The 25,218-nt window shown below is 39.8% G+C and overlaps 1 protein-coding gene across 1 annotated transcript in view; it reads right to left on the bottom strand.

Annotated features, from left to right (window-relative positions):
* Positions 1-25,218, bottom strand: part of LOC142201169 (uncharacterized) — an 85,818-nt gene that overhangs the window by 18,906 nt on the left and 41,694 nt on the right. The window contains exons 11-22 of the mRNA XM_075271997.1: positions 23,733-23,759; positions 19,936-19,962; positions 18,391-18,435; positions 17,104-17,157; positions 13,155-13,217; positions 12,922-12,984; positions 12,191-12,244; positions 9,602-9,637; positions 7,178-7,240; positions 6,616-6,678; positions 6,454-6,516; positions 1,182-1,244 (exon numbers count right to left, since the gene is read on the bottom strand). Of these exons, the coding sequence (XP_075128098.1) occupies positions 1,182-1,244; positions 6,454-6,516; positions 6,616-6,678; positions 7,178-7,240; positions 9,602-9,637; positions 12,191-12,244; positions 12,922-12,984; positions 13,155-13,217; positions 17,104-17,157; positions 18,391-18,435; positions 19,936-19,962; positions 23,733-23,759 (621 nt within the window). The remainder of the gene's footprint in view (positions 1-1,181; positions 1,245-6,453; positions 6,517-6,615; positions 6,679-7,177; positions 7,241-9,601; positions 9,638-12,190; positions 12,245-12,921; positions 12,985-13,154; positions 13,218-17,103; positions 17,158-18,390; positions 18,436-19,935; positions 19,963-23,732; positions 23,760-25,218) is intronic.

Raw genomic sequence — 25,218 nt, 5'->3', positions numbered from 1 at the left:
AGAAGAGAATAAAATTTCTCTGGTTTCCAGAAACTCAGTGAACCTGGATTAGTACAACTACAAATATGTAATAAATAAGATCATATTTAAGTTTTCAAAGCCAACTAAGTGGAAATTGTAACTTATCTCATAAGTTATCTGTGAAAGTCTGATGTGAGAGCAGAGATATGGCGAAGACAGAGATATGACTGAGACCAGGCCATGTAGAACAGCAACTATCATAGCTTTAATCTGACATACACTAATGGATATGTAATGGTTCTGCATCATGCACACTGATGTTCTGCCAGTATAATTTAGAAGCATTTTGTCACTATTACAGATAATGGGAAAACTCTTGTTTTCATCTGAAACTGAGGTCAACTTCGTGTACTATAATAAATCATATTGGTAGGACCTCGGCCAACTTTTTACTGACTTATTTTAAATGCAACAGCCACCCACTCGAATGTACTCGAGCGTATGGTCTGGAGCAGCCAGATTGGAGTCCATTCAATTGGAGGATGTAAAAAACCTTAACTATTGGGTTCAATGGTTACATTCTCAAATGTTAATATTTATCTGGAAAGTCACATAGAATAAAATGGTTTCTAATGACTTTAGACGATCCCCATGCATATAGCAACAAACTGTTACCAGGCAAAGTCTGTACACAGAGATCAGTAGATACAGACTACAGCTTCTACTGTATACAGCTCCTCATCCAGTCTTTGCCCCTGTGCTCAGAGATCTGTACACTGGAACATCTGGTGTCTGTAAAAATCATTGCTCTCTCTGCTGGAATCTTCTGATCTGCTCAGCATCTAGTCTGTTCCACTCCATCCAAGCTACTTAGCATACAGGGCAATGATGTCTCCTCATGTGCTAAATCTTGCAGTTTTTTGTACAGAGAGCAGAGTAGGGCTGAAGAGCAGCCATGCCTCTAGCCTTTTACAGGGGCCAGACTCTGCAACTTGTGACTGCAGTGTATGGATCTTGCCCAGAAACAACTTGCTTTATTATGTGATCTTGTATAATCATAAAACACTTATGGGGACACTTATCTTTGGCTTTTGGAGACGTTTCACATTGGATAAATATCCTACTTATTAAGTAAATATAACATGGTGGTTTTGTGTGAAGTCTCTTAAACATTGGTTTAGGTAAAAAAAAAAATGCTTATTGTTGGTGAAATCACTTACCCTACTCCCAGGTGCTCCTGGTTCTCCTGGTGGCCCTCGAAACCCTTTTGACCCCTTTGCTCCCTTGGTAAATTAAAAAGTATTGAAATAGTTTACAAGCATACAATTTACAAACCGTCTCCATAATATGCATTAACTAAGTACTATATCAGCTGGTTCTCAGGATATGAATGGTGCAGGTTTCCTCCATGCAGATTTACTAACAGGGTACATCTCTTGTTGAGTAATCTATCTCATAATGGGGGCGAACTTATTGAACAAAAATTTTATTCTATGGAGACATATTATACCAGTCAAACCAGAGACACCCATTTGTAGACAACATTTTTTTTTAGGATTCTTGCCCATGATCAGTTTAGGCCAAGGTTACAGGATGGCTGGATGAGATGCCTGTGAAGGAGTCTACCACCTTCACCAAGCATATCCAACTAACACCGTCACATTACAGAATACATTACCTTGATATCTAATATACCATAGTTATGTTTCACTATATGCACGTGTTACTTTTGTAGGTTAGGAGAAAAATAACTTTGAAGTCTTATGTAAATGAGGTAGTTGGTGAACTGGTGGTTGGCCTTCACCTCTGTGGGAACACCTCTTGCTGTTTAGGTTGAATGGGTGAGGTCATGACCCTGTGATGATCAATTCTCACTGTACCAGGTGTCTCAGGTAGGTGATGGTTGGGGTCTGAGTGGCAGGAGCAGTGCTCCAGGGAGCTGAGGGTCCGCTCCCAGTGCTGCAACTGCCTCATTTGCATAATATTGTTTTTTTAACAAATCTAAAAAGTGACGTACATAAAAACGTGTATTTGATCAATGTAATGTTCTCTGTAACCCAGTGGTGACAGACGAATATGCTGGGGGGAGGAGGTAGACTCCCTATAAATGCCGTCTGGGGAGTGGAGGGGAGTGTTTCTGTATACAGTTCTGGGGAGTGTGTCTGTATACAGTTGAGTATCTGTGGTTTTGCTGGTATGAATTAATTTGCACGATTTTCTTCCCACAGAGTACTGCCTTAAAAATAAATCTTCATTCACTGTATACATTGAAATCAATGGGAGCCGGTCAGGTCTTTTTTTCCGGGAGTCATTAGTTCCGGAAAAAAAGAACAGACATGCTCATTCTTCAGGCCGATTCACCCAGTGAATCCGCCTCACAACACTCCCTCCTCCCAACTAGGCCCATTTATTGGGCCTAATCCGGAGCGGAGTACCGCAGCCTCCGCCTCAGTTTCCGGACCAAAAAACCCTGTGTGGACCCGGCCTAAGACTTTGAGAGGGGAGGATTAGGTGGTCGCTGCTTATAGCAATCACTTTATAGGCACTATGTATATGTGTGTGTCTTATCCAGTCATACAGTATCTTCTGTTTCTTCTTTGGTTATATTAATCTCTCATTTTGGATGTGTGGCCCCATATTACAGTGTATCATGAGCAGTGAATCTCTAGCATCTGGTGGCCACTGCTTATTTTAGTTGCCGCATGTCACTATGTAATATCTGATGAAAAGTGTAGGAGCAGGAAATTATGCAGCCCTGCTTAAGGGTATTTTACTCAGTTCAGGAAAATTTTCCATTGCTGACCTGGGATTGATCTTTTTTTCGTTTTATAGTGATTTAATTACCCGGTTTAGCATATAGTATAGTAAGCTATAGTAGAATATAGTATAGTAAGTATATAGCTACAGCTTAATAGGGACAGAAGTAGCATTTCATAATTATCCCAAGTCAACGGTAAAAACTTTGATGGTGGTCATACAATAAATGGTTAACTGCCTGAGTGAGTATAGTAAAAATCTATCATTAACTATATGTAGCTTGAAGAACAGTGTGAGACCACCAGGTACCCAGAAATAATGACTACTAAACAGCTGTTTTTCTCCCAATAATCTACTGCACCTCCAACTCCAGTATTTGGCCGATTGCAGACGACCGTGCTGTAACCGGCCTGCCGTGAATTGGAAGCATGGGCGGCACATGGGGGACCCGGGGATGTTCTTTCATTAAATGAATAGTAACCAAGGAAGCATGGGCCATAAAATAGGACAGGAATAGGACTTGTTATATATTTTGTGGCCCAGACTGTCAGCCTGCATACAAGGCCATGAAATTCACGGTCATGTGTATGGGCCCATAGAAAAGAAAGGGTCAGTGTGCTATCCATGAAATACACAGATAGTCATCTGCAAGGGGCCTTACTGTTGAATGTGAGCCAATGCAAAGACTGCATACCTGACAAACCTTTTTTAACTCACATGATCACCGTTTACGGCTTGGAGGTGTACTATACAATTTTAGCTTACAGTGCTATGAAAAAGTTTGGGCACCCCTATTAATCTTAATCATTTTTAGTTCTAAATATTTTGGTGTTTGCAGCAGCCATTTCAGTTTGATATATCTAATAACTGATGGACACAGTAATATTTCAGGATTGAAATGAGGTTTATTGTACTAACAGAAAATGTGCAATATGCATTAAACCAAAATTTGACCGGTGCAAAAGTATGGGCACCTCAACAGAAAAGTGACATTAATATTTAGTAGATCCTCCTTTTGCAAAGATAACAGCCTCTAGTCGCTTCCTGTAGCTTTTAATCAGTTCCTGGATCCTGGATAAAGGTATTTTGGACAAACAATTCAAGTTCAGTTAAGTTAGATGGTCGCCGAGCATGGACAGCCCGCTTCAAATCATCCCACAGATGTTCAATGATATTCAGGTCTGGGGACTGGGATGGCCATTCCAGAACATTGTAATTGTTCCTCTGCATGAATGCCTGAGGATTTGGAGCGGTGTTTTGGATCATTGTCTTGCTGAAATATCCATCCCCGGCGTAACTTCAACTTCGTCACTGATTCTTGAACATTATTCTCAAGAATCTGCTGATACTGAGTGGAATCCATGCGACTCTCAACTTTAACAAGATTCCCGATGCCGGCATTGGCCACACAGCCCCAAAGCATGATGGAACCTCCACCAAATTTTACAGTGGGTAGCATGTGTTTTTCTTGGAATGCTGTTTCTTTTTGGACGCCATGCATAACGCCTTTTTTTTATAACCAAACAACTCAATTTTTGTTTCCAAAATGAAGCTGCCTTGTCCAAATGTGCTTTTTCATACCTCAGGCAACTCTATTTGTGGCGTACGTGCAGAAACGGCTTCTTTCTCATCACTCTCCCATACAGCTTCTATTTGTGCAAAGTGCGCTGTATAGTTGACCGATGCACAGTGACACCATCTGCAGCAAGATGATGCTGCAGCTCTTTGGAGGTGGTCTGTGGATTGTCCTTGACTGTTCTCACCATTCTTCTTCTCTGCCTTTCTGATATTTTTCTTGGCCTGCCACTTCTGGGCTTAACAAGAACTGTCCCTGTGGTCTTCCATTTCCTTACTATGTTCCTCACAGTGGAAACTGACAGGTTAAATCTCTGAGACAACTTTTTGTATCCTTCCCCTGAACAACTATGTTGAACAATCTTTGTTTTCAGATCATTTGAGAGTTGTTTTGAGTAGCCCATGATGCCACTCTTCAGAGGAGATTCAAATAGGAGATCAACTTGCAATTGGCCACCTTAAATACCTTTTCTTATGATTGGATACATCTGGCTATGAAGTTCAAAGCTCACTGAGGTTACAAAACCAATTTTGTGCTTCAGTAAGTCAGTAAAAAGTAGTTAGGGGAATTCAAATCAATAAAATGATAAGGGTGCCCATACATTTGCACCGGTCAAATTTTGGTTTAATGCATATTGCACATTTTCTGTTAGTACAATAAACCTCATTTCAATCCTGAAATATTACTGTGTCCATCAGTTATTAGATATATCAAACTGAAATGGCTGTTGCAAACACCAAAATATTTAGAACAAAAAATGATTAAGATTAATAGGGGTGCCCAAACTTTTTCATAGGACTGTATATATCATAAAAGTGTACTTTTAATAATTATTGTTAATTGAGAATCCCCTCTGTCTATACTTATGTAACGTGGTGATGCCAGCCATCTTAATTATCTCCAAGGTAATTTAGGACACAAATATCTTTGTGATTGTTGTCTATCAATCTTGATAGACAAGAACATAAACAAACCCTTTACGTCATGTACAAAATCTGGCTCAGTATTGCATCAGTAATTTTATTTTTCAGAGTTTAATGTTACTTTGAACATGTTTAGTTTGGTTGCAATTTCCTTCTGTTTCTCAGTGGTAAGGAGCACTGTAGCTTTTGGAAGTAAAAATGAATATGACGCCAGTGTATTGTGATAAATCTTAAGAGAAGTATTTCAGGGTAAGACGTTATAGTATATTGCTAGATTACCCCCTATCTTATTGATCAATGCAGTCTTAGCGCTGGAACGGTCTCTTCTTCATTGCATTGACTCTGCAATTGCGTGACAAGTGTTCCATGTTTGTGTCATTAACTTCTAGATTGTTTGACTTTATGTACCTGCTCTTTGGGTTACAACCCCTGGGTTATCCTGAATACATCTGTCCTGTTGTCTGAAGACCTATCCAAAGGGGGTCAGCCGTTCTGGTGGCGTCAAAGTGCCGAAAGCTGCTAGTGGACAGGAGGCACGTACAGCACCACTTCTATTCAAGTAATAGTAACAGCACAGCAGCCCTGAAGATTGCATAGCAGTGGTTCCAGGGAATAGCAGCGCCACTCCTGTTGCATGAATAGGAACAGTACTGCACCCATTCTAGATCCACTAACAGCCTGCCTTATCTGATCTGTGTGGATAGGTCTTCAGTATGAAAAATACATTTGGGTACGGACAATCCCTTTAACTATAATTGATCTTCATTTTCATTACAAAATGCAGCCTCTCATGAAACCAATTCAACAGAATATCACAACATGCTGACAAAAGCATAAAAGGTGGTAATTTATGTTAATCCTGACCCCTCAAAGGATGGCTATACATGTACAAATAATATAGTTGGCGGATTTATCCCTTTGTGTTAGTTTATCACAGGACTATATTGATTTTGGAAAAGATGCTTAACTTGCTCTGACAGCCTGTGCCCCTGTTTAATGGGTGCCAACAATTGGTGCCAATCCCAAGGTTGTCAGCCCCTGTCAAAAGGTTCAGAATTAACATCCTCTAGAGTTACTTTGGTTTAGCCTAAATGAAATCAGTTTTATTGCTCTATCTATCTATCTATCTATCTATCTCCTATCTATCTATCTATCTATCTATCTATCTATCTATCTATCTATCGATCGACAATTTTAGATCCTCATCTACTACAACAGCAAATAGTGAGTAAGTACCTCAGTTCCAGTAAGGCCTGGCTCACCCTTAAAACCATTGATGCCAATAGCTCCAGCTTCTCCCTGTAAGTAAAAAAAAAATTATATATATATATATATATATGTAATCATTAATTTATCATCTTTTAACAATTATGATGAAATAGAGGGAGATGTTCTTACAGTGCATCCATTTTCTCCAGCCATGCCTTCATGTCCTGGTGGACCAAGAGGTCCTTCTTTACCCTGCAAACCAATCACAAGTTACTAAAGAAAGAACAAATATAGGTTTTTTTTTTTTTTACTGTTTCTCATATTGAAGGCTTTATTACTGCAGTGTTGTCTCTTTTGCTTGCGGACAACTTCCGATTAATAATTCTTCTGAATTACTAGGATACAGTGGGGTTTAACATTGTGGTATTGTTCTACTATGAAGAATACCATTATTTACTAAAGCACAAATGTCATGAATTTCCTAATTTCAGCCTAGCCACATGTATGTGTGTGGTGTCAGTAGGAACAACCTCTGGCATAACTTGTATAGCCAGTTTTACAAATGGGGCACTAGAAGACTTCTGAGTTTTACATCATCTATATATCTGAGGACAATGTACAGCTTTAGCTAATTTTAGTTGGACAATTAAGTTTGACTTCTATGATAAGATATAAGTCTAAGATTATAAATTAAACATTGCTACATCTGTATCTTGTTATTGAAATAAAAGTTATTAGAGCAGATTATTACCTTTTCACCTCGTGTTCCTCGATTTCCAGGGGGGCCTCTAAAACCTTGCTCTCCTTTTTCACCCTAAAATATATATTTTATCTGTAATGCTTTGCTTGATGGTATGCCATTATATGTGCTAACAGTCATAGCATGATTACTAGAGATGAGCAAACAGTGAAATATTCGAGATTCGATATTCGTTTCGAGTAGAGCTTCAATACTCGACTACTCGATCGAATATCAAATCCCATTATAGTCTATGGGAAAAAATGCTTGTTTCAGGGGAAAAAAGTATTCGACTAAAGGAGATTCACCAAGTCCACGAGTAGCAGGAGGAGAGTGTTTAGGAGGAGCGTTGTGCAGTTAAAGCGCATGGACCCCATTATAGTCTATGGGGTCCGTGTGCTTTAACTGCACAGCGCTTGCAGTTGCACTGATAAAAAGTAAGCTCGCTCGTAACCGCAAGCTGCCATCTCTCCTGACTAGCAAAGATGAGCCTGCGGCAAATCAACGCTCGTTCTGCAGCAGGCTCGTCCTTGCTAGTCGGGAGAGCTGGCATCTTACGGTTACAAGGGAGCTGACTGTGGTCCGATCTTAGGCTCTGCCTCCTCACAGACGAGCCTCCGGCAGAACCAGCGTTGATTGCCCGAATGCTGTACACTGGCCAATCAACGCTGGTTAATGCATTCCTATGAGAAAAAGTCATCTCCCTCCTAACAGCAAGCTGCCAGCTCTCCCGACTAGCAAGGACGAGCCTGCTGCAGAACCAGCGTTGTTTTGCAGAATGCTATACACTGTATAGCATTCGGCCAGTCAACGCTGGTTCTGACCTCAAATATTTACTGCGAATAGCTAGTAGTATTCGATCGAGTACGAATATTTCGAATACCGTAGTATTCGATTGAATACCTACTCAATCGAATACTACTCGCTCATCTCTAATGATTACACATTTACCTAAACATACATATTAGGAATCAGAAACTCGTTGATAAACTTGTATTTGATGGACTTTTTGCTCAAGGCAGTAAGGTTGTAAAATAGTCAGTCTATAAGGTATTGATGTAAAACCACATCATTACTGTGTCATAAGAGTTACATAAAAAAAAGCATGTTAGTACAAGATTGTAGTTGCAATAATTTTTTGGGAGCAATATTTAATTTTCTGCAGGGGTGTCAACACTTATGGCCATGACTATATATATTTATAAAAGTATATCATATATCTCCTTAAACAACTGTTCTCAAGACTAAACAAATTCAACTAATGCCGCTTATCAGCTTTGTGTCTCTACTTATACCATTTCCAACCCTAGGACATCCTTTCTATGAACAAACAACTACCCCAATAATCCAGCAGTCCAAGAAGGGATAAAAAAAATGTCAAATAAAAAAATAAAAATAAAACTTAGCCTTTCCCAGCCAAGGGAATTCATCTTCCAAGCATCAGAAGTGGGTCATCTACAATATATGTGAGTTTAAGCTATATTACCTCCAACTATTTATTTTCATCCTTTCTATGAGCTGGTGCCCAGAACAGACCTGCATACTCTGGATGAAACTTCATGAATGACTTATAAAGTGGTAATATTACATCCCATACCCTTTAATACAATGTAACTATATAAAGAATACAAGTATTTTGTTCACTCGTCTGTTCAAAAGGATCTTCAGACAATGAGAATGATCAAACGAGGATCATATGAATGAAATAAGGAGGATCATATAATTACATAGTTACATAGACATTTTTGACATTGAACATACCTTTGAAAGACACTGTGGATTCTGTGCCATAAATTGGAGTTTTCAAAACTACCAGCAAGTTTTTCCCACTGTCAATTATAGGACATGCTCTATAGATATCCAAACTACAGAATGTCCGTTATGTTGAAGGATTGCATAGGGTTCAATTTGTGGCAAATCCACAGCATAAGGGCTCATTCACATCTGCGCCCCAAGTCTCCGTTTTGCAGGTTTCCGTTTCTTGCCCGAAACTGAGCAGGAGATGGAAACCTGCAGGCATTTTTCAACCCCATTCATTTGAATGGATTTTAAAAGTGTCTGGCTGTGAGCGCCGGTGAGTGTTTTGTGTTCTCTTGCGGTGAAACAGGTTTTTTTTAAACCGGACACAAAGTTGGACATGCAGGACTTTGCGTCCGTTTAAAACAAAAACAGTTTTGCCGCGGAGAGCAGAAAACGCTTACCGGCACTCATGGCCGGACGCGGTCTGACAGGTTTCCGTCTTCTGCAGACAGTAAATGTAGATTGGGTGCAGATGTGAACCCAGCGTAATCTGTCACAGTATTTTCTGCTGCATCTAAATGAGTCCATATGCATCTAAAACATGAAAAACATCCCTGCTGAATGTGTAAAATAAAAATATATTTAAAAAAGTACAATTATACATAAAAAGGAAAATATATATTTTTTTCATCCAACCTTTTTTCCTGTAATGCCACGCTTTCCAAGGTCACCCTGAGGAGTAAAAGAATTATATAATATTATTGTATCTTGTGCTGAATTATTGTGAAGTAAAAAAAAAAAGTCACATTATTGATGTGATTTAGTTATCTTTTATGTATTTGTAACCTAAATAAGGACAGTCGTTTCACCAAATGTTGCATAAATGAATAATACAGGTGATTATAAGAAACTTTCTAATACGTCTTATCAGAGACAAATGTCTCTTTCTCCTTTTATCAGGATGTCTCCTTGCTCTTCCTCCTTTTGATAAAATGACTTTCAGTGTGAAAATCACTACTATCCGTCTGAGGAAGAACAGTTAAGTCTATGAAGAGAAAAGGGGTAGGAGTGAGCAAGAAATGCAGGACATAAGAGACAAAAATATAGGTTTAGGCTGTTGCTAGAGTTGAATGGAAACAACCAAAGAAGTTTGTTCACTTCTGTAGATGTAAGTACTTCTCTATGTAGGTCCTGCATGGTCCTGGTACTGTTTCTGAGAGGGAGAAAGACAGTTAGGGTATGTCACACGTAATATTATGCAGGCGGATTTTGACACGGAATCTGCCTTAAAATCTGCCCATTTATTTCAATCTCACTCGCAGTCTTTTTCCGCTAGCGATTTTCTTCAGTTACCAGAAAAAAAATGCAAAATGCTCTATCTTCAGGCGTATTCCACGGCTGAGTCAGCTGTGTTGTCTGTAGCTTGAGGCACTCTCATGCTTTGGCCCATTGATCCGGGCCTAATCAGGAGGGGGATGTCGTGATGGGATACCGATGCACTGCATCCCATAGCAGCTAGTAGTGCGAAAAAGCCACAAAGCGGAAAAGGTTTCCTCCTCTACTCACATGCAGTGTATGGCAGCTAGTCTTCACCAACCAGGTCAGAGAGAAATGTAGACTACAGATGTAGAATGCAGAGGGGAAAACTGCTAATATAAGAGCCAAGAAAGCAGAGAAGTTTGTCAATCAATTGCAAGGGGAGGGAGTTGAGTGAGGTTTTCCTGTAGAGAGGCGAATTGGAAACAGAACCCACCCAGGCTCTGCCAAACCCCCAAAGCACTTTCTTCTAATTTGCAGATCAGGAAGACAGCAAATATGCAAAAACGAAGGCAAAATTCAGAAAAATAAAGATATGATGGCAGTTGTTCCACTGTCCACTGCTAGTGACTGGAGCTGGTTGCATCAGTATTTTCCTGATGACAGACTCCCTTTAATCCATTCATTAGTTTATCTTTGAACTCTGCTGTATTTCTATTTAGCTTCTAATGTTTTCTTCAGCCATCCATATACTCAGCCAGATGCTGTGCAGAGAACTGCACAAAGGCCTGTACAATTCGTGAAGGACAAAGCCCTGGTGTGCTGCTTTTGTGTATTAGTCAGTGTAGACCACACAACCATTCTCAAAGGGGACCTGGGCCAGGACATGGGATGCGGAGATGTGTTTTGTACAAGATGTTCCTCCACTGGTTAGTGTCTGTACAGAACCTGACCCGGCAGATCACACAAAGTCCTGATGCAAGCCATTTGTCTCTGATAAGACTTTCTAATACGTCTTATCAGAGACAAATGTCTCTTTCTCCTTTTATCAGGATGTCTCCTTGCTCTTCCTACTTTTGATAAAATGACTTTCAGTGTGAAAATCACTACTAATCACTACTACTTGTATGCACAAGTAAAATTGACTGACGGTAAGTATATGGTCAGAAGTCTGAGGAATGTAGGGGTCTGAGGAATTTAGAGATCTGGTCTGGCATCTGAGAAAATTAGGGGTTTGGTTGTCGAAGGAATTTAGGAGCCTGGTGTTTTGTCTGAAGAGCCAAGTCACCCGACCTGGGATCTGAATTTAGAAGTTTGTGATCTGAGGAACTTGGGGATTTAATCTGGATCTAATAAACTATGGGTTCTAGTCTGGAGTCTGATGAAGTGTGAGGTCTGGTCCAATGAAATGTTGGGTCTGTTCTGGGGTATGATGAATGTTTTGCCTAGTTAGATCTCTGATAAAATGTGGGGTCTGGCCTGTGGTATGATGAATCTTGGGGCCTGGTCCTGGGTCTAAGGAGCTTAGGGACTTAGTTTAGCATCTGATGAGTCTAGGCTCTGAGGAATTTATGGATCTATTCTGGGGGGTTTGGGGCCCTGATCTATGGTCAGTGTTACTTTAGGATTCCTGTATTTCACCAGGAGGTCTATTGTCTATATTTAACAATGAGTGTTGCAAACAGATGAAACAATCCAGCGTGAAAATGGCTCTTTATATATAAGTTTGTAGGACTGCATCCCAGGGCTATCCTTTAGCCTTATTCTGGCTCCAGCTAAAAAAATCATACCCATGCAAGATAATGTGTCTGTGCTGCAATAACTGCATTGCATTGGGTTTGAATGCAGCTTTGCAGTTATAATACATTATAATTTATTTGCATCCTAAATTGTTGAATTGAAATTTTTTTTTAAAAATAACTTCTTTAATCAAAAATGCATAGTATCAACTATCTAAGTGACAATACCTACTAAATGCAATTTTAAGAAGAAACAAGACATACAATAACATGACTCTGTTAAACTTACCTCATCCCCTCTTTCTCCCTTGTTTCCATTTAGACCCAAAGGTCCTTGTTGCCCCTAAGATGTACAAGAAAAGCTGTTTTTTGCACATTGTCATTGAGTGTTTTGTCTACTACTCTAGTCAAAAGGATCTGAAGTCTTCAGTTAATGAGAATGGTCAAAGTAATATAAGGTGTCATACAATATGGTACCAAATGTGGAACATACTATACTATACTGAAAAATCACTAAACTTATAGAATGTCTGCCTATACTGTCCTGTATGACCGTGGTAACAGGAAACCACCAGAACCTTAGTAGTTATCATTCTATCAATATGGAAAATGTGATTTCATACAATTAAACAGCAATGGAAGATAAACTCTTTGCTGAGTTCCTTACCATATTGGAGAGAATTTATTAAGACTGACTTAATATGCCAATCCTAAGACGCATCTGCTGGGGTAAAATGCACAATATTTATCAAGAGGTGAATGTCTCCTAATAAATTTGGTGTATTTTGGATTTTCTGAAATCTATGTCTGCTATGAGATGACATAGCTATCTTCTGTAATTTGATAAATCTGAAGCATCTTTTGCCTTCGTGGTCTAAATCTGTGGTAGTAATAAATCTCGCCATAGTCTTGATTTATATGAAGGAAAAACTGAAAAACTGCATTTATGATAAACAGAATAGTTAATTGCCAGTAATTCATATATGGTTGGGAATATCTAAGGATAAGAGAGTAAAGTACCTTAGGTCCAGTGACTCCTGGGACTCCAGGTAATCCTTGGGTTCCTGGTGGGCCTTGATCACCCTAACGTACGTTAGCATAAGACAAAAGGTAATGTACAAAATAATATGTTACTTTGTATGATGACAGATTTTGGAAAAGGCTTTACTAATCTCCCAAAATGAAATTCAATCCTGTCCATGGCATCTAATGTATATGGATTACGCACAGAACTTAAATTAAGAATTTCATACCTTCTCACCCTTTGGTCCAAAAGGACCTGGATCTCCTTTCGGGCCTACAGGTCCTGGCTTGCCCTACACACAGACATAATGCACAATCAATAGATATTTAAGACGTTTCCCATATTCATGCACATATGTGGAGAAAGACACTAAATAAGAATCAATGTAATTCTAGTTTAAAATACTGTATATTAGAGCATAGAAATTATCATATTCCCTTTTATGCATCCTGCCTTGGGAAAAATTTAAATGCAATATCTCTGAAAGGATACATTGAATATAAGGGGGTGTTGCAAACTCCACTACAAAATATACATTGAAGGGAGTTTTGGGGTTATGTATGTTGATGATCTATCCTTAGCTTAAGTTATCAATATCAGATCAGCGGGAATCTGACACCTGGTACCCTCAGCAATTGGCTGTTTGCAGTGGCCAATGGTTACATCTAATATAGAGAATGAAGAGAGAGCCAAAAGCGTAACTCCATTCTCTGTGGCTGTGCTGAATTACTGCAGATAAGCTCCCATTCATTTTAATGGAAGCTGAGCTGCTATAGCCTGGTGTAGTCATTACATGGAAATGTTTGTTGGGTGTTGGACCACCCGATCTGATAATAAAAACGTATGCTAGGGATAGATCATTAAAATATATATATATATATATATATATATATATATATATATATATATATATCCCAGAAAACCCTTTTAAAACTTTTGCCAGTACAACATACGTAACTCCAAGAACAACCAGGTAACCAACGTCTCGGAGGGGAAAGCGGACATCTTAAAGTATTGGATAGGCCAGTATAGATATCTCAATATATGAAACACAATGATAAAATAGTTGGGGGGGGGGGGGGGGCTGGCACAGATTTTATACTGGGCTGGTTAATCCTTGTATAAGTAGTCAGACCTTTAAAAAGTAATACTATAAATGGCAATAGAAAGGGCTACAAACCTCTTTGCTTTGATGGCTTGGATTATCTAGGTTGGGGGGCCAATTTCTTTTTTTTTTCCTCTTTAAATGTAGATTGTGAGCCCCATATAGGGATGATTATGTACATTTCTTATTCGTATGGGTTGAAATCCACACAAACACGAGGAGAACATACAAACTCCTTGCAGATGTTGTGCCTGGCAGGATTTGAACCCAGGACTCCAGCGCTGCAAGGCTTCAGTGTTGACCACTGAGCCACAGTGTTGCCCCCAGGGGGGCCAATTTCTCTACATCGGAAAGGGTAATAAAAGTGGCACCTGTGGATATGCCTTAAATGGCTGAAGTTAAATTGCCCTTTCTACTGATGTCCTGGGCTAAAAACCACTACTGTATGTCTCGTATGTTAGGGCTGATGTGAGTAATTCAAGTCCTGAAGGAGATATTTCATGGTGTTTAGTAGGAGTGAACCTACAAACTACCATATAAAATGATCTTAATAGACTATGCTCTGAGTACACTAACACACCATTCACTGTTATATTACTCATGGGACTAAATGAAGAATCTAAGAATAAACAAGGAAGAGGAACTATCATGTTACTAATTCGCTTTCAGTACCATTTAATTTACTCAGTCCCAAAGTATTTAACCAGATGTAAGAGCATCTCCTATTTCTTATACATACACTGTATCTTTCCTGTATTGTGTGGTTTGTCAATCTAAATTTCATGTGTTTAATTTGGCAGTAGAATTTCTTTTCTATGATCGCCAAATTCAGCTTTTTCCTTACTGTGTTTCATCACTTAATATGAATAATTTATTATTCCACATACATATATCTAAGGAAGAAAATGGAAGATGATCCCTGCAGTGTACTGAAATGAAATTAAAAATGTCTGCTTTCTTTTCCAGAAACAGCGCTACTCTGATATATGGGTTGAGTCTAGTATTGCAGCTCAGTCTCAGTCTCATTTACCAGGCATATTCTGGACTACTCTTTAAGGATACAGATTATTTTGACCTTTCCAACACACCAATTGTTTTTCCATTTTTGAATACCTACAACTTATCATATTAAAGGGGCTCTATCATTGGAAAAAGTAATTTTTAACTAATCACATCCTTGCATAGCCTTTAGAAAGGCTTTTCCACATGTACCTTTTCTATGTAAATTGCCTCAGTAGATTTTGAATAAGTCCGTTTTTAATCATATGATAGAGCCCCTTTTGGGTATGGTGATGCAAGACTCATAACTGGGGAGGCTACTACAGGGTTCTAGTGGGAAACAGATTCTTGTAGTTGGGTTAACTAAACACAATTTTGAATTGAAGCAATGACCATTGAGCAAGCTAAAGCATTTGTATTAGGTAACATTTTTAGCATTAACATCCTAAAGTGGTCTGAAAACACCAGACTGCTGCTCTTTATATGAGAAATGTAATGCATAAGGATTAGAGATTGAGCAAGTACTATTCGAAATGGCAGTTTCGAATAGCACCCTCCCATAGGAATGAATGGACGCAGCCGGGGCCGGCATCCTGCGCGCCGGCCGCTCCCATTCATTCCTACTGCTGTTTCAAAGAATACTCGCTCATCTCTAATAAGGATGAATCAATTTTTTTTTATTCATCCCTATACTTTTTGAAATTTCTTGGTCTGTGAAAAATAGGCAACAAATGGATGATCTGTGTGCTGTACATTATTTTCACAGTTTCATAGACATTAATAGGCCTCTGTGACCCACAAACCAGATCAAAATAGAGCATACCCTCAATCTTTTTCCACGATTGTAAAATCACTGGGTGCGCGCAGGGGTGAACCTGCTTTTTTCGCCACCCGAGGCGGACGACAGAAGGGAGCGTGGTGGAGCGGCGTTAGCAGGCAGAGAGCAGGCACGGAGAGGACCTGCTCTCTGCCTGAGCATAAGGGGAGGCCGCTGGAGCAGCGCTGCTCCAGCGGCCTCCCCAATCCACCGCTCAGTGACGCTTGTCCTGGACTGGCTTAGGTAAGCAAAAATGCCACCCTCCCCGGGGCCCTGGCATAGCGCCGCCTGAAGCGGTCGCTTCAGGTCGCCTCATGGGAGGTGCGGCGCTGGGTGCGCATACAGTCCAAGAATAAAATGAATATCACACGTCCACAAAATGTGGACATATGCATTAGACCTTTGTCTCTATAGCTTCAGTCTCTAGTACTACAGCACCACAGTAACTCAAGAAATATCTTCATCTCAGATAGTTGGTTAGTTGAGTTACAGTTCCTGGATGCCTCCCTGTATTTTTTTGGCCTGTAGACTGTATTCTGCAACTGTATGTAGGACTTCTTTGTCTGGATATTGTTCTAACAGATTAAAGAGGAGGCTGCATAAGTCACAAATAATCCAGCCGAAAAAACACAGCTGCTCTAATTTTACTCATAAGGAGAAATGAAATACTCTTCTGTATGTCCCAGGGATACAATATTTCTTATATGTTTTCTATACAGACCACAAAGAAGTTCATATTAGGCTCTGTTCACATGACAGGAATACGTTTCACGCGTATTTTGGTATACATTTGACGTTTACCTTGTGAAGTCTCTGGTGTGCCACCAGTATATAACAAAATATACATTTTGGTTTACTTTTTGCATATACAGCTAACAAAGAGGTAAACCAATGTTTGCCGGCCCAGTGGACTTCCTTTTGGCATCCACTGGGTCCTGTTTAATGTTCATAACAAAGCCTTGCAGTGATCACTAATGTGAACATATATTTTCCAGGTACGCAGCTACTTCCATTGCTACATGTTCTTTTAGGGAAGAATAGTGTGCTTAATATGGACTATATAGAGTGGCACTCAGGACTATACAACTCTGTTATGTGATGTGGGGATAAACTGCAATTCAAGACTCAACCCATGGACAGATATGGCATTTATTTTTATAGTTCTAAATAACCCTCTAATATAGATAACAAATGTGGTTACATGATGCAACAGATTATTACTTTATATTATTTTATACTTAAGTCCTATTGTCTTACTTCAGGCCCAGCTTCACCTTTGCAACCTGGAAAACCAGTCAAACCAGGCTCACCCTAAAAAAGAACAGATGCTTAGAAACCATAATCACTTAAAGGACCTGGAACAATGTAAATATTTTTCAATGCAAAGGGGGCATTCACATGGAGTAACGCCGGGCGTGTATCACAGCCGTACATGCCGGCGTTACGGCAGACTGCCGAACACTTCCCATTCACTTCAATGGGAGCGCTCGTAAACGCCGCTGTTACGAGCGCTCCCATTGAAGTGAATGGGAAGTGTTCGGCAGTCTGCCGTAACGCCGGCATGTACGGCTGTGATACACGCCCGGCGTTACTCCGTGTGAATGCCCCCTAAAGGCTAAAGACATGGAAAATTGGAGCTATGTGTATGTTAGTGGTTACCCTGGGCAAAAGTTAAACTAAGACTTGAGCACATGAGCGGCACCCATATTCATGTTTCCCCCATACAATGAGGGGATGCATGAAAACTGACAAAAATAAGACATGAACTATATTTTGACGGAACATTGCAATGGACTGTCAAAATAATGGTCATATGTAAATATAGCTTAAGTTTAGGCTGCTATCTCAGCTATATTTATACACCTTATGCTAGGTTCACACCAGCGTTCGGCACTCCGTTCTCAGGTTTCCGTCTTCTGCATGCAGAAGACGGGAACGTGTCATGCCGAGTCCGGCTGTGAGCGCCGGTGAGCGTTTTATGCTCTCTGCGGCAAAATTTTTTTTTTAAACCTTACTGCATGTCCGACTCTGTGTCCAGTTTAAAAAAAACGGTTTCGCCGCAGAGCGCATAAAACGCTCATCTGCGCACACGGCTGGAGACTTTTCAAGCCCATTCAAATGAATGGGATTGAAACATGCTGGCAGGTTTCCGTCTCCTGCCCCTCTTTTGTGCAGGAAACGGAAACCTGCAGAACGGAGTACGGGCGCAGATGTGAACGAGCCCTTATATGACCAAGAAAAGTCTGAAAGTGTGCTCTTCTTGATGTGTGATTCACAAAATTGTTCTATCCTCCTGTAGCTACACAATAATACTGTAAAGTCTGTGTGATCTTGCCTCCATAAAGACCTGAATGTCCTTCTTCCTCTCCACACTCTAATATGCCAAATACAACCTGCCTCCAATCCAATAAGAGAGGAGCACTTGGAGCAAAAAAGAAAGAGGCTTGACTTTGAAATTAAGAAGCAAATTAGCAAAAAAGTTGCCAATTGTGTCAATAGGTGTCAATAGCCTTTCATTAGTATGTATACTTCCTTCTTTCTCACCTTTGCACCATCTTTTCCATTAAGACCATCTCTGCCTTTGGCACCCTATGAGCAAAACAATGTGTATTATTCATGAGGTTGTGCATATGCTGTTGTGGCACAATTTTTAATTCTTACATATGGAGTACTCTGACGCATAGTTCACATTATACTGCAAGCAGCAATATACACTCAGTGACCAAAAGTCACGGGAAGGCGTGTCCCAGTGCCGGTTGTGTCAGATATGAAGCACAAACAGTGTGATGTGATGCGGCCTATGGCGCTAGTGTCACCAGGATATCTGAACAGTCTGATGCAGACAGGTGTCCCATGAACATGGCAGCACATCGCAAGTTAAGTGACTTTGAAAGTGGGCTGATTATCGTTGCAAGACACATGGGGCATGGCATTTTGGAAATTATCCATGAATTTGGGTTTCTGAGGTCAACAGTGTCTTGGGTGGACCCGCAATATCGCAGAGACAACGTTGGCAGCCGCATAAACCAGCGCATCGGTCGACCACAAGTGCTCAATGAATGGACGTCACGTCACCTCTGCAAATTCCCGCCAGTTTGAATGTGGGGCACCAGGACCCCATTTCCAGCAGGACTGTAGGCCTATAACTGCACCGTATAGGCTTCAACAGTCAACGCCCGACCGGTGTCCCTTTGCTGATGCTGCAACACCGAGCTCAAAGACTAGCATGGGCCCACGACCATCATCATTGTACCATAGAACAGTGGTGGCATGTGGCATGTTCTGGTGAATCATGGTTCCAGTTGTACAGAGCCGATGGGCATGTTAGAGTGTGGCGTATGCCCAATGAAACCATGGATCCTTCATACCAACAGGGAGTTGGCCAGGCGGGAGGTGGCTCCGTCATGGTCTGGGCTGTGTTCACATGGTTGCAATTTGGCCCCATTGTCCGGGTTCAGGGATCAATGACTGGTGCTTGATACATGCAACTTATGGCAGATGATCTGCACCCCTTTCTGGTGTTGGAGTTCCCTGTTGGGGATGCTGTGTACCAACAGGACAATTCAACATGTCATCGCTCATCGGTGGCTTGGAACTGGCTTAATGAACACACCAGTGACTTCACGACCCTCGATTAGCCTGCCGCTCGCCCGACCTCAACCCCATAGAACATTTATGGGATGCTGTGGATACCAGTGTCTGCTCCATGGACCCAGCGCCAACTACAAAGGACCAATTGTAGGCTGCACTGCAGGCTGCATGGATCAATATCCCCCCAGAACTCTTCCAACACCTCATAGAGTCCAAGCCTTGTCGTCTTTCTGCAGTTATCAGGGCGGAGGGGTGACCCACTATTAACGGCACATCTGGTACCTTCTCATGACTTTTGGCCACTCAGTGTACAACAAAAATGGATGACAGAAGATTGATCACAACTAATATAGAGGGAGAGTAGGGGAACTGGGTAGAATTAGACATTTTTCAGTATAGTAAAATTAATATGTTTAACCCTTTTACGCTATATCCTTTTCAAACTACTTTATCAATATAAACAGATACAATAACAATATATGATAAATATGAACAAACCTTTGGTCCTTTTTGTCCTTTTGAGCCCTGTTTGAAAAAATTGTAAAAATTTTTTTACAGAAATTTGAATTAAATATTAGCTCAATTACATGATTATAAGCACTAGATATAGAATATATATGACCCAAAATATGAAGCAGACTACAAATGTACACGTGTAAAAGACAATACTATAAACAGAGATTCTGCAAAACACTAGCAATAACAGAATTGGCTAGAACCTGCATAAAATTATTTTTTTAAAAAGACATATTAGGAGGCGGTAATTAAAATTCTTTCCCAACAAGCTTCAAGTTGCTAAATAAAATGTAATGTTTTGATATATTAACTGTTAAATTTTTTGCACATCAAAAACAGCACCACAAAAGCAAAGACTGGCCAGTGATGGCCTTACATTAAAGGGGCTCTATAAAATTATGCTGATAGAGCCCCACATATGCGTGAATAGCCTTTAAGAAGGCTATATTATATATATATACATATATATATATATATATATATATATATATATATACAGTCCTATGAAAAAGTTTGGGCACCCCTATTAATCTTAATCATTTTTAGTTCTAAATATTTTGGTATTTGCAACAGCCATTTCAGTTTGATATATCTAATAACTGATGGACACAGTAATATTTCAGGATTGAAATGAGGTTTATTGTACTAACAGAAAATGCGCAATATGCATTAAACCAAAATTTGACCGGTGCAAAAGTATGGGCACCTCAACAGAAAAGTGACATTAATATTTAGTACATCCTCCTTTTGCAAAGATAACAGCCTCTAGTCGCTTCCTGTAGCTTTTAATCAGTTCCTGGATCCTGGATAAAGGTATTTTGGACAAACAATTCAAGTTCAGTTAAGTTAGATGGTCGCCGAGCATGGACAGCCCGCTTCAAATCATCCCACAGATGTTCAATGATATTCAGGTCTGGGGACTGGGATGGCCATTCCAGAACATTGTAATTGTTCCTCTGCATGAATGCCTGAGGATTTGGAGCGGTGTTTTGGATCATTGTCTTGCTGAAATATCCATCCCCGGCGTAACTTCAACTTCGTCACTGATTCTTGAACATTATTCTCAAGAATCTGCTGATACTGAGTGGAATCCATGCGACCCTCAACTTTAACAAGATTCTCGATGCCGGCATTGGCCACACAGCCCCAAAGCATGATGGAACCTCCACCAAATTTTACAGTGGGTAGCATGTGTTTTTCTTGGAATGCTGTTTCTTTTTGGACGCCATGCATAACGCCTTTTTTTATAACCAAACAACTCAATTTTTGTTTCCAAAATGAAGCTGCCTTGTCCAAATGTGCTTTTTCATATCTCAGGCAACTCTATTTGTGGCGTACGTGCAGAAACGGCTTCTTTCTCATCACTCTTCCATACAGCTTCTATTTGTGCAAAGTGCGCTGTATAGTTGACCGATGCACAGTGACACCATCTGCAGCAAGATGATGCTGCAGCTCTTTGGAGGTGGTCTGTGGATTGTCCTTGACTGTTCTCACCATTCTTCTTCTCTGCCTTTCTGATATTTTTCTTGGCCTGCCACTTCTGGGCTTAACAAGAACTGTCCCTGTGGTCTTCCATTTCCTTACTATGTTCCTCACAGTGGAAACTGACAGGTTAAATCTCTGAGACAGCTTTTTGTATCCTTCCGCTGAACAACTATGTTGAACAATCTTTGTTTTCAGATCATTTGAGAGTTGTTTTGAGTAGCCCATGATGCCACTCTTCAGAGGAGATTCAAATAGTAGATCAACTTGCAATTGGCCACCTTAAATACCTTTTCTCATGATTGGATACACCTGGCTATGAAGTTCAAAGCTCACTGAGGTTACAAAACCAATTTTGTGCTTCAGTAAGTCAGTAAAAAGTAGTTAGGAGTATTCAAATCGATAAAATGATAAGGGTGCCCATACTTTTGCACCGGTCAAATTTTGGTTTAATGCATATTGCGCATTTTCTGTTAGTACAATAAACCTCATTTCAATCCTGAAATATTACTGTGTCCATCAGTTATTAGATATATCAAACTGAAATGGCTGTTGCAAACACCAAAATATTTAGAACTAAAAATGATTAAGATTAATAGGGGTGCCCAAACTTTTTCATAGGACTGTATATATATATATATATATATATATATTATATATATATATATATATATATATATAATATGTATAATATAAAACCCTAAAAAAGAAGGGTCCGACGTCATCTTCAGCCATGCCTCCTCTTCCAGTGATGTCCTCTTGTCCCGTCTTCCTCCGGCGCTCGCAAACTGCCATTGATAAAAAATGGCGCGGGTGCATGCGCAGTAGCAGTAGTAGTAGTAGTAGCAGCATGCACCTGCACCTGCACCATTTTTTATCAATGGCAGTTCGCGAGCACCGGAGGAAGACGGGACAAGAGGACATCACTGGAAGAGGAGGCGTGGCAGAAGATGACGTTGGACCCTGAATGCCCGCCCACCGTGCACGATAGATAAGTTTAACATATTCTGTTTTAGGGTTTTATATTAAAATGGGGGTGGGTGGGGTGGGTTGTAGCTTAATATAACTTTAGTGGTGCCTGAATAGCCTTTTTAAAGCCTATTCACGCATATGTGGGGCTCTATCAGCATAATTTTGCTCATAGCGCCCCTTTAATAAAGATATATTGCAAACCTGCTGGCATTGATGCTCATAGATCCCAACTCCAAATTGATATCCCTGTCCAATAGGGAGGAAAGCAGCTGGGATCATTTTATCTATTGGTTAATAAGTGTCCCTTTAACAGGTACATACCTAATGATGGCAACTGAGGTGGCAACCAGTGGTCAGACACAGCAGCGGAGGGGAAAGAGGCAGCAGTAATGAACGTCACGTTCAGGAAGGTCGTTAGGAGGTCGCTAGGAGGTACAGCGTGCTGCTTGGCAATAATATCTGATGTACTTACTTTGTAAACATGTATGCTCATACGTTGGATACTTTGACGACCAGCAATAAAACAATACATTTTTATTTTTTTTTAACCATAGTGTGTTCCCCTGTGGTTGCAGGGCATAACCCTTGGAGTTTGTGTACTGCAGGATGTGAATTGCTGCAGAGAGGCTGCAGGCGGACACCGGAAGTGTGCTTTTAAAACCCATTCAAATGAATGGGTTTTAAAACTGACCGCCGGGAAGCCGTCCCTTATGCAGTTTCTCTGGGGAATAGGATGGAGACCCGGTGGGGGCATGTGTGAATGCCCCCTTACCTAAACCAAGAGCAGTCTCAGTAAACTGAAGAATTAGTTTTCTCACACATTTTGCCAAGTCTATCATCTGAATGAGGACTTTTTTTTTTTGCATATTAAATCCTTATTATGTAAATGTTTACCAAAAAGTTGTCAGGAATTGATTGACTGGTGTATCCTACGCCAATCCTAATCAAGTCCCCAATGGTATGAGATGTGACTATATTTTTTAAAAGCATAAAACCACTGGCTATTATAGTTATTAGCCTTAGTCAGGGACTTGCATAGATATTATGTATAAATCATGCAAGGCTTCTGGCATGAGTTTTGGTAAATTTGTTTAACAGAGATGTCCTTGTTCTGGCCCAACTTGATCTCCATCTTGCTCTGTCTACTTTCACAAAAAGTGGCGCATTGGGCACAGAAAGAAGAAAGTAGTTTATCTTTGGTGCAGAAAGGATTGTGCACCTCATGACAGCCATCTGTGCCAGAAAACTGTTGTATAAAGATTAGTAAATCCAACCTTGTGTTTAGTTTTTTTTTGGTGGTAATTACAGAGATAAGTATAACATACCCTGTCACCTTGAAGACCTCTGGCACCCTGTATGAAATATAAAAAATATATATATAAATTGAAGCCTTATATTATGCACTTTTTCCTAAATATTGATTTTGTAACCTTGATTCTGCAGCCAAAATGGCTACATAAAACACTTAGAAATATCATAGGGTGAGCAACTACTGTATGTCACAAATAGGAAATAAATCATTAAACTCATTAGTCTTATGGTTGTGTTTAAAGTAGGTCATTTTGATACAATCATGTCATGATCTATAGTGTGTGTGTGTGTGTGTTTTTAATTATTAAAAAATGTTTATTCTGTCACTTGCAAGAGATAAGTTGCTTTCCTTGTAGAAGCTTTTTCAGTTCATTGAAGTCAACATTGACTGTCCAGCTGAACCAAGCATGTATGGCTATGGCGACGATAAAAAGCTATAGGTTACACATTCATTCAGCTCAAAGATATAGAGATGAGCGAGTAGTATTCGATCGAATACCTCGCTCCCATAGGAATGCGTGTAAGCAGACGAACAACAAGGAGTTAAGCATAGTGAATATTTGATGCGCTTAACCCCTTGGTGTTCGGCCGCTTACACGCATTCCTATGGGAGTGAGGTATTTGATCGAATACTGTTCGCTCATCTCGTATGTATAGCTGATATTAGATATAGAGTATCGTAATAATAACGCTAGTTTCACATTAGCATCACCTCTCCATCATTTGGTCCAGTGGGGGGGACCCATTGACTATCTCTCACTATAAAACTGAACCTGACAGAGGAAATAGTCCTGTAAGAATTTTTCCTCCCTCGAATTTTGGTGGACATTGAAATGGAGTCTCCAACCACTGCAGATGTGAACAAAGCCATACAATAAAATAAAAAATGCTTAAAATTAATAATCCGTGCAGGGAAATTTGAGCATTTTTTCCAATAGCTGCAGAATAATATGCTGAATCAGATGGAATTTTTTTTTTTTCTTAACCTCACAGACAATGTCTATCTGCTATATAAGGTCAAGGTCATGTAAGGCCATTAAGAATTTTCTGCCAGCTGCATTGGTTTCCTTCATCTTTAATAATTTTGCATTTGTACAAAAAAAATGCTTGATCTAAATGTATAAAATTCTAAATCTTCTTCACATGGATTCATTCTAAATTCCAGATGAAAGTCAGAAGAAATGCAATCTCTTTCTTCATAGATTATTGTATCCTATAGCCTGCCGTACTATCTTCTATATCATTACCACCATTAGAATTTTATTATTAGAATGTTTTATTTATTTTTTATATTTAACAATTTTTGTGCTGTATTTCTTTAGAGATTTTGCTTAATATTTACTGTTTTCTAAAATTATGAATAGCTATTTCTAATAACAATAAATTGTCATATGGTTGTGTCCTCATAAAATGTAACTGTAGGTTCAAAAAATCTTCAAAGTAAATTATTATTGTTTTTATTGTGTGTGTTTTATTGAGGAAGCTACAAAAAATGCAAAC

Source organism: Leptodactylus fuscus, chromosome 4 (genome assembly GCF_031893055.1).
Source record: "Leptodactylus fuscus isolate aLepFus1 chromosome 4, aLepFus1.hap2, whole genome shotgun sequence".
Lineage (NCBI taxonomy): Eukaryota > Metazoa > Chordata > Amphibia > Anura > Leptodactylidae > Leptodactylus > Leptodactylus fuscus.
Note: the sequence above shows the minus strand (reverse complement) of the source record. Positions and strands in the feature narration are given on the sequence as shown.